The 17,026-nt window shown below is 39.5% G+C and overlaps 1 protein-coding gene across 4 annotated transcripts in view; it reads right to left on the bottom strand.

The window, feature by feature from the left end:
- The window catches only part of LOC128703687 (myb-like protein X), a 79,420-nt gene that overhangs the window by 35,797 nt on the left and 26,597 nt on the right, over window positions 1-17,026 (bottom strand). For all 4 annotated transcript variants that reach the window (XM_070101254.1, XM_070101255.1, XM_070101251.1 and 1 more), the window contains exon 5: window positions 14,840-14,975. In XM_070101254.1, the coding sequence (XP_069957355.1) occupies window positions 14,840-14,975 (136 nt within the window). The remainder of the gene's footprint in view (window positions 1-14,839; window positions 14,976-17,026) is intronic.

The raw sequence follows: 17,026 nt of genomic DNA, 5'->3' as shown, positions 1-17,026 counted from the left end.
TCCCACTTTGACAATTTTCTTCTTCTTATTCTTTTTAGTAATCTTTACAGGAACAGGGGTTACTAGCCCATTGTTCCCGGCATTTTAGTTGACTTTTACAACACGCATGGCTTACGGAGGAAAGATTCTTATTCCACTTCCCCATGGATATAAAAGGAAAATTAATAAGACCAAGAACTATTAAGATAAAATCAAAGAAAACTCAGATGAGTGTGTATAAATAAATGTGTACATGTATGTGTAGTGTGACCTAAGTGTAAGTAGAAGTAGCAAGACATGCCTGTAATCTTGCATATTTATGAGACAGACAAAAGACATCAGCAATCCTACCATCATGTAAAACAATCACAGGCTTTCGTTTTACACTCACTTGGCAGGACGGTAGTACCTCCCTGGGTGGTTGCTGTCTACCAACCTACTACCTATAAATAAATAAATAAATAAATAAAATAATAAATAAATAAATAAATATATATATATATATATATATATATATATATATATATATATATATATATATATATATATATATATATATATATATCGGCAGATGGATTTATGAAGGATGAGGTTAATCATAGAATTGATGAGGGAAAAAAAGGTGAGTGGTGCGTTGAGGTATATGTGGAGTCAAAAAACGTTATCTATGGAGGCAAAGAAGGGAATGTATGAAAGTATAGTAGTACCAACACTCTTATATGGATGTGAAGCTTGGGTGGTAAATGCAGCAGCGAGGAGACGGTTGGAGGCAGTGGAGATGTCCTGTGTAAGGGCAATGTGTGGTGTAAATATTATGCAGAAAATTCAGAGTGTGGAAATTAGGAGAAGGTGTGGAGTTAATAAAAGCATTAGTCAGAGGGCAGAAGAGGGGTTGTTGAGGTGGTTTGGTCATTTAGAGAGAATGGATCAAAGTAGAATGACATGGAAAGCATATAAATCTATAGGGGAAGGAAAGAGGTGTAGGGGTCGTCCTCGAAAGGGTTGGAAAGAGGGGGTAAAGGAGGTCTTGTGGGTGAGGGGCTTGGACTTCCAGCAAGCGGTTGCTGTCTACCAACCTACTACCTATAATATATATATATATATATATTCTTTCTTTCTTTCAACACACCGGCCGTATCCCACCGAGGTGGGGTGGCCCAAAAGGAAAAACAAAAGTTTCTCCTTTTACATTTAGTAATATATACAGGAGAAGAGGTTACTAGCCCCTTGCTCCCGGCATTTTAGTCGCCTCTTACAACACGCATGGCTTACGGAGGAAGAATTCTGTTCCACTTCCCCATGGAGATAAGAGGAAATAAACAAGAATAAGAACTAGAAAGAAAATAGAAGAAAACCCAGAGGGGTGCGTATATATGTGCTTGTACATGTATGTGTAGTGTGACCTAAGTGTAAGTAGAAGTAGCAAGACGTACCTGAAATCTTGCATGTTCATGAGACAGAAAAAAGGACACCAGCAATCCTACCATCATGTAAAACAATTACAGGCTTTCGTATCACCGATTATAAGGCGAAAATCTCATCCAGCTCCTCAGAGCTGGGGCGTGTTTACACTCACTTGGCAGGACGGTAGTACCTCCCTGGGCGGTTGCTGTCTACCAACCTACTACCTATAATATATATATATATATATATATATATATATATATATATATATATATATATATATATATATATATATATATATATATATATATATATATATATATATATATATATATATATATATATATATATATATATATATATATATATATATATATATATATATATATATATATATATATATATATATATATATATATATATATATATATATATATATATATATATATATATATATATATATATATATATATATATATATATATATATATATATATATATATATATATATATATATATATATATATATATATATATATATATATATATATATATATATATATATATATATATATATATATATATATATATATATATATATATATATATATATATATATATATATATATATATATTTTCTACCAAATTTGGTAGGGTGTGCAAAAGAAGAAAATTAAAGGTGAATACAGGAAAGAGTAAGGTTATGAGGATAACAAAAAGATTAGGTGATGAAAGATTGAATATCAGATTGGAGGGAGAGAGTATGGAGGAGGTGAATGTATTCAGATATTTGGGAGTGGACGTGTCAGCGGATGGGTCTATGAAAGATGAGGTGAATCATAGAATTGATGAGGGAAAAAGAGTGAGTGGTGCACTTAGGAGTCTGTGGAGACAAAGAACTTTGTCCTTGGAGGCAAAGAGGGGAATGTATGAGAGTATAGTTTTACCAACGCTCTTATATGGGTGTGAAGCATGGGTGATGAATGTTGCAGCGAGGAGAAGGCTGGAGGCAGTGGAGATGTCATGTCTGAGGGCAATGTGTGGTGTGAATATAATGCAGAGAATTCGTAGTTTGGAAGTTAGGAGGAGGTGCTTGATTACCAAAACTGTTGTCCAGAGGGCTGAGGAAGGGTTGTTGAGGTGGTTCGGACATGTAGAGAGAATGGAGCGAAACAGAATGACTTCAAGAGTGTATCAGTCTGTAGTGGAAGGAAGGCGGGGTAGGGGTCGGCCTAGGAAAGGTTGGAGAGAGGGGGTAAAGGAGGTTTTGTGTGCGAGGGGCTTGGACTTCCAGCAGGTATGCATGAGCGTGTTTGATAGGAGTGAATGGAGACAAATGGTTTTTAACCCTTTGAGGGTTTTCGTCGTACTAGTACATCTTACGCGTAGGGGTTTTTGACGTACTAGTACTCATAAATTCTAGCGGCCTCAAATCTAGTGGGAGAAAGCTGGTAGGCCTTCATATGAAAGAATGGGTCTATGTGGTCAGTGTGCACAGTCTAAAAAAAATCCTGCAGCACACAGTGCATAATGAGAAAAAAAAAACTTTGACCATTTTTTTTAAATAAATCAGCGACTTTGCAGTGTATTTTCGTATGGTATTTATTGTTGTATTCTAGTTTTCTTGGTCTCATTTTATAGAATGGAAGACATATTACAGAAATTGAGATGATTTTGACTGGTTTTACAAAGAAAAGTGCCTTGAAATTGAGCTCAAAGTAGCAGAAATGTTCGATTTTTACCAAACTTCAAAAGTACACAAATCGTGCCAAGCGTGCAATACACGTCAACTGGTGAGTCTAATATTCTTTCACAAGTGCACCAATAATATTTATACCATTTTTTACACTAATGCAGTAGTCTGCATAACAGTAAATCTTATATTTTTTGTGAAAATAAAAATTCAAAGTGGAAAGCAAAGGAATATAAGAGGGGCCTTGAGACGTTACTAATGACTAGAGGAAATGTCATTTTAGTGCTAGGAATGTCTTTCTTGTTTATTCTGGACCCTATTCGGAAATTGGCATCTTTTGAAATTTGTGTGAAATTGGCAAAATTGCTAAATTCTGACCACTGTACTGGATAGTTGAATTTCATAAATGAGTGGTTTCTTGCACCCATTCGATAGAAAAAATGGAGTTCTAGCGAAATATTCATGTTTTTTGTCGACTAGTACAGTGAAATTGGCCGAAAATGGGGCTCAAAGTGGGCAAAATCGCCGATGCGTAAACATCGCCGAGACCGCTAACTTTGCGAGAGCATAATTCCGTAAGTTTTCTATCAAATTTCAAACTTTTGGTGTCTTTATGATCGGGAAAGGATTCTCTATCTTTTCATAAGAGAAAATAATTTTTTTTTTTTTTTAAATTTGGCCGACCCTGAGAACGAGTTTCGGAGAGGGCCTGTCGACCCTCAAAGGGTTAATACTTGACGTGCTGTTGGAGTGTGAGCAAAGTAACATTTATGAAGGGGTTCAGGGAAACCGGCAGGCCGGACTTGAGTCCTGGAGATGGGAAGTACAGTGCCTGCACTCTGAAGGAGGGGTGTTAATGTTGCAGTTTAAAAACTGTAGTGTAAAGCACCCTTCTGGCAAGACAGTGATGGAGTGAATGATGGTGAAAGTTTTTCTTTTTTGGGCCACCCTGCCTTGGTGGGAATCGGCCAGTGTGATAATAATAAAATATATATATTCTTCTTCTTTCAACAAACCGGCCGTATCCCACCGAGGCAGGGTGGTCCAAAAAGAAAAACAAAAGTTTCTCTTTTCAAATTTAGTAATTTATACAGGAGAAGGGGTTACTAGCCCTTTGCTCCTGGCATTTTAGTCGCCTCTTACAACACGCATGGCTTACGGAGGAAGAATTCTGTTCCACTTCCCCATGGAGATAAGATGAAATAAACAAGAATAAGAACTAGAAAGAAAATAGCAGAAAACCCAGAGGGCTGTGTATATATATGCTTGTACATGTATGTGTAGTGTGACCTAAGTGTAAGTAGAAGTAGCAAGACGTACCTGAAGTCTTGCATGTTTATGAGACAGAAAAAAGGACACCAGCAATCCTACCATCATGTAAAACAATTACAGGCTTTCGTTTTACACTCACTTGGCAGGACGGTAGTACCTCCCTGGGTGGTTGCTGTCTACCAACCTACTACCTATAAATATATATATATATATTTTTTTTTTTTTTTTTCAACAAACCGGCCGTGTCCCACCGAGGCAGGGTGGCCCAAAAAGAAAAACAAAAGTTTCTCTTTTCAAATTTAGTAATTTATACAGGAGAAGGGGTTACTAGCCCTTTGCTCCTGGCATTTTAGTCGCCTCTTACAACACGCATGGCTTACGGAGGAAGAATTCTGTTCCACTTCCCCATGGAGATAAGATGAAATAAACAAGAATAAGAACTAGAAAGAAAATAGCAGAAAACCCAGAGGGCTGTGTATATATATGCTTGTACATGTATGTGTAGTGTGACCTAAGTGTAAGTAGAAGTAGCAAGACGTACCTGAAGTCTTGCATGTTTATGAGACAGAAAAAAGGACACCAGCAATCCTACCATCATGTAAAACAATTACAGGCTTTCGTTTTACACTCACTTGGCAGGACGGTAGTACCTCCCTGGGTGGTTGCTGTCTACCAACCTACTACCTATAAATATATATATATATATATATATATATATATATATATTATTTTTTTATTATTATTATCACACTGGCCGATTCCCACCAAGGCAGGGTGGCCCGAAAAAGAAAAACTTTCACCATCATTCACTCCATCACTGTCTTGCCAGAAGGGTGCTTTACAGTACAATTTTTAAACTGCAACATTAACACCCCTCCTTCAGAGTGCAGGCACTGTACTTCCCATCTCCAGGACTCAAGTCCGGCCTGCCGGTTTCCCTGAATCCCTTCATAAATGTTACTTTGTTCACACTCCCAACAGCACGTCAAGTATTAAAAAACATTTGTCTCCATTCACTCCTATCAAACACGCTCACGCATGCCTGCTGGAAGTCCAAGCCCCTCGCACACAAAACCTCCTTTACCCCCTCCCTCCAACCTTTCCTAGGCCGACCCCTACCCCGCCTTCCTTCCACTACAGACTGATACACTCTTGAAGTCATTCTGTTTCGCTCCATTCTCTCTACATGTCCGAACCACCTCAACAACCCTTCCTCAGCCCTCTGGAAAACAGTTTTGGTAATCCCGCACCTCCTCCTAACTTCCAAACTACGAATTCTCTGCATTATATTCACACCACACATTGCCCTCAGACATGACATCTCCACTGCCTCCAGCCTTCTCCTCGCTGCAACATTCATCACCCACGCTTCACACCCATATAAGAGCGTTGGTAAAACTATACTCTCATACATTCCCCTCTTTGCCTCCAAGGACAAGGTTCTTTGTCTCCACAGACTCCTAAGTGCACCACTCACTCTTTTTCCCTCATCAATTCTATGATTCACCTCATCTTTCACAGACCCATCTGCTGACACGTCCACTCCCAAATATCTGAATATGTTCACCTCCTCCATACTCTCTCCCTCCAATCTGATATCCAATCTTTCATCACCTAATCTTTTTGTTATCCTCATAACCTTACTCTTTCCTGTATTCACCTTTAATTTTCTTCTTTTGCACACCCTACCAAATTCATCCACCAATCTCTGCAACTTCTCTTCAGAATCTCCCAAGAGCACAGTGTCATCAGCAAAGAGCAGCTGTGACAACTCCCACTTCGTGTGTGATTCTTTATCTTTTAACTCCACGCCTCTTGTCAAGACCCTCGCATTTACTTCTCTTACAACCCCATCTATAAATATATTAAACAACCACGGTGACATCACACATCCTTGTCTAAGGCCTACTTTTACTGGGAAATAATTTCCCTCTTTCCTACATACTCTAACTTGAGCCTCACTATCCTCGTAAAAACTCTTCACTGCTTTCAGTAACCTACCTCCTACACCATACACTTGCAACATCTGCCACATTGCCCCCCTATCCACCCTGTCATACGCCTTTTCCAAATCCATAAATGCCACAAAGACCTCTTTAGCCTTATCTAAATACTGTTCACTTATATGTTTCACTGTAAACACCTGGTCCACACACCCCCTACCTTTCCTAAAGCCTCCTTGTTCATCTGCTATCCTATTTTCCGTCTTACTCTTAATTCTTTCAATAATAACTCTACCATACACTTTACCAGGTATACTCAGCAGACTTATCCCCCTATAATTTTTGCACTCTCTTTTATCCCCTTTGCCTTTATACAAAGGAACTATGCATGCTCTCTGCCAATCCCTAGGTACCTTACCCTCTTCCATACATTTATTAAATAATTGCACCAACCACTCCAAAACTATATCCCCACCTGCTTTTAACATTTCTATCTTTATCCCATCAATCCCGGCTGCCTTACCCCCTTTCATTTTACCTACTGCCTCACGAACTTCCCCCACACTCACAACTGGCTCTTCCTCACTCCTACAAGATGTTATTCCTCCTTGCCCTATACACGAAATCACAGCTTCCCTATCTTCATCAACATTTAACAATTCCTCAAAATATTCCCTCCATCTTCCCAATACCTCTAACTCTCCATTTAATAACTCTCCTCTCCTATTTTTAACTGACAAATCCATTTGTTCTCTAGGCTTTCTTAACTTGTTAATCTCACTCCAAAACTTTTTCTTATTTTCAACAAAATTTGTTGATAACATCTCACCCACTCTCTCATTTGCTCTCTTTTTACATTGCTTCACCACTCTCTTAACCTCTCTCTTTTTCTCCATATACTCTTCCCTCCTTGCATCACTTCTACTTTGTAAAAACTTCTCATATGCTAACTTTTTCTCCCTTACTACTCTCTTTACATCATCATTCCACCAATCGCTCCTCTTCCCTCCCGCACCCACTTTCCTGTAACCACAAACTTCTGCTGAACACTCTAACACTACATTTTTAAACCTACCCCATACCTCTTCGACCCCATTGCCTATGCTCTCATTAGCCCATCTATCCTCCAATAGCTGTTTATATCTTACCCTAACTGCCTCCTCTTTTAGTTTATAAACCTTCACCTCTCTCTTCCCTGATGCTTCTATTCTCCTTGTATCCCATCTACCTTTTACTCTCAGTGTAGCTACAACTAGAAAGTGATCTGATATATCTGTGGCCCCTCTATAAACATGTACATCCTGAAGTCTACTCAACAGTCTTTTATCTACCAATACATAATCCAACAAACTACTGTCATTTCGCCCTACATCATATCTTGTATACTTATTTATCCTCTTTTTCTTAAAATATGTATTACCTATAACTAAACCCCTTTCTATACAAAGTTCAATCAAAGGGCTCCCATTATCATTTACACCTGGCACCCCAAACTTACCTACCACACCCTCTCTAAAAGTTTCTCCTACTTTAGCATTCAGGTCCCCTACCACAATTACTCTCTCACTTGGTTCAAAGGCTCCTATACATTCACTTAACATCTCCCAAAATCTCTCTCTCTCCTCTGCATTCCTCTCTTCTCCAGGTGCATACACGCTTATTATGACCCACTTCTCGCATCCAACCTTTACTTTAATCCACATAATTCTTGAATTTACACATTCATATTCTCTTTTCTCCTTCCATAACTGATCATTTAACATTACTGCTACCCCTTCCTTTGCTCTAACTCTCTCAGATACTCCAGATTTAATCCCATTTATTTCCCCCCACTGAAACTCTCCTACCCCCTTCAGCTTTGTTTCGCTTAGGGCCAGGACATCCAACTTCTTTTCATTCATAACATCAGCAATCATCTGTTTCTTGTCATCCGCACTACATCCACGCACATTTAAGCATCCCAGTTTTATAAAGTTTTTCTTCTTCTCTTTTTTAGTAAGTGTCTACAGGAGAAGGGGTTACTAGCCCATTGCTCCCGGCATTTTAGTCGCCTCATACGACACGCATGGCTTACGGAGGAAAGATTCTTTTCCACTTCCCCATGGACAATAGAAGAAATAAAGAAGAACAAGAGCTATTTAGAAAAAGGAGAAAAACCTAGATGTATGTATATATATATGCATGTGCGTGTCTGTGAAGTGTGACCAAAGTGTAAGTAGGAGTAGCAAGATATCCCTGTTATCTAGCGTGTTTATGAGACAGAAAAAGAAACCAGCATGTATATATATATATATATATATATATATATATATGTAGGTAGTAGGTTGGTAGACAGCAACCGCCCAGGGAGGTACTACCGTCCTGCCAAGTGAGTGTAAAACGAAAGCCTGTAATTGTTTTACATGATGGTAGGATTGCTGGTGTCTTTTGTCTGTCTCATAAATATGCAAGATTACAGGTTAGTCTTGCTACTTCTACTTACACTTAGGTCACACTACACATACATGTACAAGCATATATATACACACCCCTCTGGGTTTTCTTCTATTTTCTTTCTAATTCTTTCTAATCCTCTGTAAGCCATGCGTGTCGTAAGAGGCGACTAAAATGCCGGGAGCAAGGGGCTAATAACCCCTTCTCCTGTATATATTACTAAATTTAAAAGGAGAAACTTCAGTTTTTTCTTTTGGGCCACCCCACCTCAGTGGGATACGGCTGGTATGTTGAAAGAAGAAGATATATATATATATATATATATATATATATATATATATATACATGTATATATATATACATGTATATATATATACGTATATATATATATATATATGTATGTATATATATATATATATATATATATATATATATATATATATATATATATATATATATATATATATATACATGTATATATATATTTTTTTTTTTTTTTCAACAAGTCGGTCGTCTCCCACTGAGGCAGGGTGACCCAAAAAAAAGAAAGAAAAATCCCCAAAAAGAAAATACTTTCATCATCATTCAACACTTTCACCACACTCACACATTATCACTGCTTTTGCAGAGGTGCTCAGAATACAACAGTTTAGAAGCATATACGTATAGAGATACACAACATATCCCTCCAAACTGCCAATATCCCAAACCCCTCCTTTAAAGTGCAGGCATTGTACTTCCCATTTCCAGGACTCAAGTCCGACTATTTGAAAATAACCGGTTTCCCTGAATCCCTTCACTAAATATTACCCTGCTCACACTCCAACAGATCGTCAGGTCCCAAGTATCATTCGTCTCCATTCACTCCTATCTAACACGCTCATGAACGCTTGCTGGAAGTCCAAGCCCCTCACCCACAAAACCTCCTTTACCCCCTCTTTCCAACCCTTTCAAGGACGACCCCTACCCCTCTTTCCTTCCCCTATAGATTTATATGCTTTCCATGTCATTCTACTTTGATCCATTCTCTCTAAATGACCAAACCACCTCAACAACCCCTCTTCTGCCCTCTGACTAATGCTTTTATTAACTCCACACCTTCTCCTAATTTCCACACTCCGAATTTTCTGCATAATATTTACACCACACATTGCCCTTAGACAGGACATCTCCACTGCCTCCAACCGTCTCCTCGCTGCTGCATTTACCACCCAAGCTTCACATCCATATAAGAGTGTTGGTACTACTATACTTTCATACATTCCCTTCTTTGCCTCCATAGATAACGTTTTTTGACTCCACATATACCTTAACGCACCACTCACCTTTTTTCCCTCATCAATTCTATGATTAACCTCATCCTTCATAAATCCATCCGCCGACACGTCAACTCCCAAGTATCTGAAAACATTCACTTCTTCCATACTCCTCCTCCCCAATTTGATATCCAATTTTTCTTTATCTAAATCATTTGATACCCTCATCACCTTACTCTTTTCTATGTTCACTTTCAACTTTCTACCTTTACACACATTCTCAAACTCATCCACTAACCTTTGCAATTTTTCTTTAGAATCTCCCATAAGCACAGTATCATCAGCAAAAAGTAACTGTGTCAATTCCCATTTTGAATTTGATTCCCCATAATTTAATCCCACCCCTCTCCCGAACACCCTAGCATTTACTTCTTTTACAACCCCATCTATAAATATATTAAACAACCATGGTGACATTACACATCCCTGTCTAAGACCTACTTTTACCGGGAAGTATTCTCCCTCTCTTCTACACACCCTAACCTGAGCCTCACTATCCTCATAAAAGCTCTTTACAGCATTTAGTAACTTACCACCTATTCCATATACTTGCAACATCTGCCACATTGCTCCTCTATCCACTCTATCATATGCCTTTTCTAAATCCATAAATGCAATAAAAACTTCCCTACCTTTATCTAAATACTGTTCACATATATGCTTCAATGTAAACACTTGATCTACACATCCCCTACCCACTCTGAAGCCTCCTTGCTCGTCCGCAATTCTACATTCTGTCTTACCTCTAATTCTTTCAATTATAACCCTACCGTATACTTTTCCTGGTATACTCAGTAAACTTATTCCTCTATAATTTTTACAATCTCTTTTGTCCCCTTTCCCTTTATATAAAGGGACTATACATGCTCTCCGCCAATCCCTAGGTACCTTCCCCTCTTTCATACATTTATTAAACAAAAGTACCAACCACTCCAACATTTCTGTCATGATCCCATCAGTTCCAGCTGCTTTACCCCCTTTCATTCTACGTAATGCCTCACGTACCTCCACCACACTTACATTCTGCTCTTCTTCACTCCTAAAAGATGGTATACCTCCCTGGCCAGTGCATGAAATTACCGCCTCCCTTTCTTCCTTAACATTTAAAAGTTCCTCAAAATATTCTCGCCATCTACCTAATACCTCCCTCTCCCCATCTACTAACTCCCCTACTCTGTTTTTAACTGACAAATCCATACTTTCCCTAGGCTTTCTTAACTTGTTTAACTCACTCCAAAATTTTTTCTTATTTTCATTAAAATATATATATATATATGGGAAGGAAGGCGGGGTAGGGGTCGTCCTCGAAAGGGTTGGAGAGAGGGGGTAAAGGAGGTTTTGTGGGCAAGGGGCTTGGACTTCCAGCAAGCGTGCATGAGCGTGTTAGATAGGAGTGAATGGAGACGAATAGTACTTGGGACCTGACGATCTGTTGGAGTGTGAGCAGGGTAATATTTAGTGAAGGGATTCAGGGAAACCGGTTATTTTCATATAGTCGGACTTGAGTCCTGGAAATGGGAAGTACAATGCCTGCACTTTAAAGGAGGGGTTTGGGATATTGGCAGTTTGGAGGGATATGTTGTGTATCTTTATAGGTGTATGCTTCTAAACTGTTGTATTCTGAGCACCTCTGCAAAAACAGTGATAATGTTTGAGTGTGGTGAAAGTGTTGAATGATGATGAAAGTATTTTCTTTTTGGGGATTTTCTTTCTTTTTTGGGTCACCCTGCCTCGGTGGGAGACGGCAGACTTGTTGAAAAAAAAAAATATATATATATATATACACACACACATACAGTGGACCCCCGCTTTACGATCAGCTCCCAATGCGACCAATTATGTAAGTGTATTTATGTAAGTCCGTTTGTACGTGTATGTTTGGGCGTCTGAAATGGACTAACCTAATTCACAATATTCCTTATGGGAACAAATTCGTTCAGTAATGGCACCTGAACATAATTCTGGAATGAAATAATATCATAAGCCGGGGGTCCACTGTATATATATATATATATTTGTTTATATCTTCTTGGAGGTTAACCGTGTCCTCAATAGATGAGTCTCATGCAGATCCTAGTAGCGTCTGCAAAGGATGATACGGTGCTGTGGGTTACATCTCTATGTCTGATATGAGGATAAGGAACAGGATGGGGGCGAGTACTGTGCCTTGTGGAACAGAGCTCTTCACTATGGCAGCCTCCAATTTAACTCTGTTGACCACTACTCTTTGTGTTCGATTGGTTAGGAAGTTGAAGATCCATCTCCCCACTTTTCCAGTTATTCCTTTAGCACGTATTTTGTGCGCTATTACGCCATAATCGCACTTGTCAAACGCTTTCGCAAAGTCTGTTTATATTACATCTGCATTCTGATTTTCTTCCAGTGCATCCAAGGCCATATCATAGTGATCCAGTAGTTGTGAGAGGCAGGAGCGACCTGCCCTGAACCCATGTTGCCCTGGATTGTGCAGTTTTTGGGAATCCAGGTGGTTTGCAATCCTGCTTCTTAGCACTCTTTCAAAGATTTTTATGATGTGGGACATTAAAGCTATTGGTCTGTAGTTCTTAGCTAATGCTTTGCTGCCACCTTTATGGAGTGGGGCTATATCCGTTGTTTTAAGTGACTGGAATTTCACCCATGTCCAAGCTCCTTCTCCATAGTGTACTTAGGGCACATGAGAGGGGTTTCATGCAGTTCTTAATGAACACAGAGTTCCACGAGTCTGGGCCTGGGGCTGAGTGCATGGGCATGTTGTCATTGGCTTTTTCAAAGTCTATCGGTAATGTCAGAAATCTGGTATACATTTATGGAGTTTTGAGGCTCATTCATGAAGAAATCATTTGGGCCGTCGATCCTCAGACTGATTAGTGGCTCACTAAACACAGAGTCATACTGGGATTTCAGTATTTCACTTATTTCCTTGTTGTCATCTGTGTAAGTCTCATCCTCTTTGAGTAAGGGCCCGATACTCAATGTGGTATTTGCCTTGTTTTTGGCATATGAAAATAAATATTTTGAATTTCTTTCAATTTCACTAATAGCTTTAAGCTTCTGTTTGAGCTGAAGCTCTTGTAGCTCTTCAGTGGTTAGCTCTTCCCTGTGGTCCTCCACCAACTCTTCCACATCCTCGCTGCTTACCTCCAACCCCAGGGACTTCCCCAGTGCCACAATAGAGTCCACAGGGCTGGCAGGGTCAGGGTCAGCCTCAAACCCTTCACAATCCCTCTCTGGATACAATGTGGCCACAGTTTTCTCCAAGCAGAGTTCAAAGTCCTGGAAGTCACTCTCTCCCAAGCCTTACCTATAAGGATTATGCAATGGAGGATAATGAAGTGAGTCCTCCAGACCTCTCTTAGAGTCAACTGAGTGTCCAAGGTCACTTCAAAGCACTTTTGAAACACTGCTTTTGTGTAGAATTTTTTGAAGTTAGAAATGACCTGCTGGTCCATGGACTGGAGGAGAGGAGTGGTGTTAGGAGGCAAGAACTTCACTGTGATGAAAATGAAGTCGCTAAACACTTGGTCTTGCAAGTCTGGAAGATGTGCAGGAGCATTGTCCAGTAACAGGAGGCACTTGAGTGGCAATTTCTTTTCCAGGAGGTATTTTTTCACACCTGGGCCAAACACATCATTAACCCACTCTTTGAAAATTTGCCTTGTGACCCATGCCTTATGATTAGCTTTCCACATCACACACAATCTATTCTTTATGACATTGTTTTTCTTGAACACTCTGGGATTTTCTGAGTGATACACAAGTAAAGGCTTCACTTTGAAATCCCCACTAGCATTACCACACAACAAAAGAGTAAGTCTGTCTTTCATAGGCTTGTGTCCTGGCAGTACCTTTTCCTCCTGGGTATTGTAGGTCCTGTTTGGCATTTTCTTCCAAAACAGGCCTGTGTCATCACAATTGAACACTTGTTGGAGTTCAAATCCTTCAGCCTTTACATAGTCCTGGAATTTGTGAACACACTTTTCAGCCGCACATTTGTTAGAACTTGCAACCTCACCATGCCTTACAACACTGTGTATGCCACTACACCTCTTAAATCTATCAAACCATCCTTTGCTGGCCCTAAATTCACAAACTGCAGCACTTGTTCCAGGCATTTTCTTTGCAAGATCCTCATGCAACTGCCTTGCCTTCTCACAAATAATCGACTCCACAACACTGTCTCCCACTAATTCTTTTTCCTTAATCCACAATAATAATAACTTTTCCATCTCTTCCATTATTGGTGGCCTTTGTTTAGTTAGAAAAGTTACTCCTTTCGCAACATTAGCATCCTTGATTTGTTCTTTCTTTGCCAGGATGGATGTAATTGTTGATTTATTCTTGCTGTACATCCTGGCAAATTCCAGCACCCTCATACCACTCTCATATTTTTCAATCACTTCATGCTTAAATTCCATGGTGTTTCTCACTTTCTTTACCACAGGAACTTTCTTTGGAGCTATGGTTACTTATTTCACAGTTGCATTGCAAAAATAACACAAACTACAATGGGAAATAAGCAAAATGTTTGGATGTATGAGCAGAAGCTCCTCAGCCACTGAGAGACACAGCCAAACTGACGTGTAAGCAGTCCCAGCCAGCGGACGGACGCATCCCAAACGGCTGATCGCCGAATTAACAGCCAATAACCGGGCGCCAAAAAACTGGCCGATCACCGAGTTCGCCAATAACAGAAGCGACCATTAACCAGGGATCCACTGTATAATGAATGAATAAAGTATCTTACAGATAATTACACTCAAAATTCCTTACACAACCAAAAAAAATACTCAAAAACTTACCTCAAGCAATGGAAGATTCTTTTTTTTATCCAGTGCAGAACTTGTAGAAATCATGCTATCATGTAGGGCCTTCCTAATGCCTCGTGGTTTCCTCATATTGTGATGCTGCTGATGAAACATGACTTCCAGAGCAGCCCTGAAATATGGATTAACTCTGTTAAAAAAAATAAAGATGTGCCGAAAATTGCAAAGACCCTTCTATTATGGGAGGAGAGTGAGTGCTCTACAAGCTGTGAACATACAGATGGTTAACCCAATCTGTGATTCATCTGTATTTGTTACAGCAGAGAACAACTTACAATTAATCCACAATTTGGAAAGGAAAATTTAAATTTTTCAGTTCATCCTAGATCATTATCAAATGGTACTGTCATGCACAATGAGAAGTTAATGAGAATATTAAATTTTGAGGATTAAATTATGGGGAATCAAATACAAAATGGGAATTGACACAGTTGCTTTTTGCTGATGATACTGTGCTTATGGGAGATTCTATAGAAAAATTGCAAAGGTTAGTGGACGAATTTGGGAGTGTGTAAAGGTAGAAAGTTGAAAGTGAACACAGAAAAGAGTAAGGTGATGAGGGTATAAAATGATTTTGACAAAGAAAAATTGGATATCAAATTGGGAAGGAGGAGTACGGAAGAAGTGAATGTTTTCAGATACTTGGGAGTTGACGTGTCGGCGGATGGATTCATGAAGGATGAGGTTAATCATAGAATTGATGAGGGAAAAAAGGTGAGTGGTGCGTTGAGGTATATGTGTGAGACAAAAAAAACGTTATCTATGGAGGCAAAGAAGGGAATGTATGAAAGTATAGTAGTACCAACACTCTTATACGGGTGTCAAGCTTGGGTTGTGAATGCAGCAGTGAGGAGGCGGTTGGAGGCAGTGGAGATGTCCTGTCTAAGGGCAATGTGTGGTGTAAATATTATGCAGAAAATTCGTAATGTGGAAATTAGGAGAAGGTGTGGAGTTAATAAAAGTATTAGTCAGAGGGCTGAAGAGGGGTTGTTGAGGTGGTTTGGTCATTTAGAGAGAATGGATCAAAGTAGAATGACATGGAGAGCATTTAAATCTGTAGGGGAAGGAAGGCGGGGTAGGGATCATCCTCGAAAAGGTTGGAAAGGGTAAGGGAGGTTTTGTGGGCGAGGGGCTTGGACTTCCAGCAGGCATACGTGAGCGTATTCGATAGGAGTGAATGGAGACGAATGGTATTTGGGACCTGACGATCTGTGAGTATGTGAGCAGGGTAATATTTATTGAAGGGATTCAGGGAAACCGGTTATTTTTATATAGCCAGACTTGAGTCCTGGAACTGGGAAGTACAATGCCTGCACTCTAAAGGAAGGGTTCGGGATATTGGCAGTTTGGAGGGATATGTTGTGTATCTTTATACATATATGCTTCTAAACTGTTGTGTTCTGAGCACCTCTGCAAAAACAGTGATTATGTGCAAGTGAAGTGAAAGTGTTGAATGATGATGAAAGTATTTTCTTTTTGGGGATTTTCTTTCTTTTTTGGGTCACCCTGCCTCGGTGGGAGACCGCCGACTTGTTGAAAAAATATATATATATATATATATATATATATATATATATATATATATATACACATAAAGATACACAGAGGTATGATAAAGCTCACGGTTCAGGGAGAGTGACCTAGTAGCGATCAGTGAAGAGGCGGGGCCAGGAGCTCAGACTCGACCCCCACAACCTCAACTAGGTGAGTACAACATATCCCTCCAAACTGCCAATATCCCAAACCCCTCCTTTATTGTGCAGGCATTGTACTTCCCATTTCCAGGACTCAAGTCCGACTATATGAAAATAACCGGTTTCCCTGAATCCCTTCACTAAATATTACCCTGCTCACATTCCAACAGATAGTCCGGTCCCAAATACCATTCGTCTCCATTCACTCCTAACACGCTCACGCACACTTGCTGGATGTCCAAGCCCCTTGCCCACAAAACCTCCTTTACCCTCTCTCTCCAACCCTTTCGAGGACGACCCCTACCCCGCCTTCCTTCCCCTATAGATTTATATGCTTTCCATATCATTCTACTTTGATCCATTCTCTCTAAATGACCAAACCACCTCAACAACCCCTCTTCTGCCCTCTGACTAATACTTTTATTAACTCCACACCTTTTCCTAATTTCCACACTCCGAATTTTCTGCA

This window comes from Cherax quadricarinatus, chromosome 76, assembly GCF_038502225.1.
Source record: "Cherax quadricarinatus isolate ZL_2023a chromosome 76, ASM3850222v1, whole genome shotgun sequence".
NCBI classification, from domain to species: domain Eukaryota; kingdom Metazoa; phylum Arthropoda; class Malacostraca; order Decapoda; family Parastacidae; genus Cherax; species Cherax quadricarinatus.
Note: the sequence above shows the minus strand (reverse complement) of the source record. Positions and strands in the feature narration are given on the sequence as shown.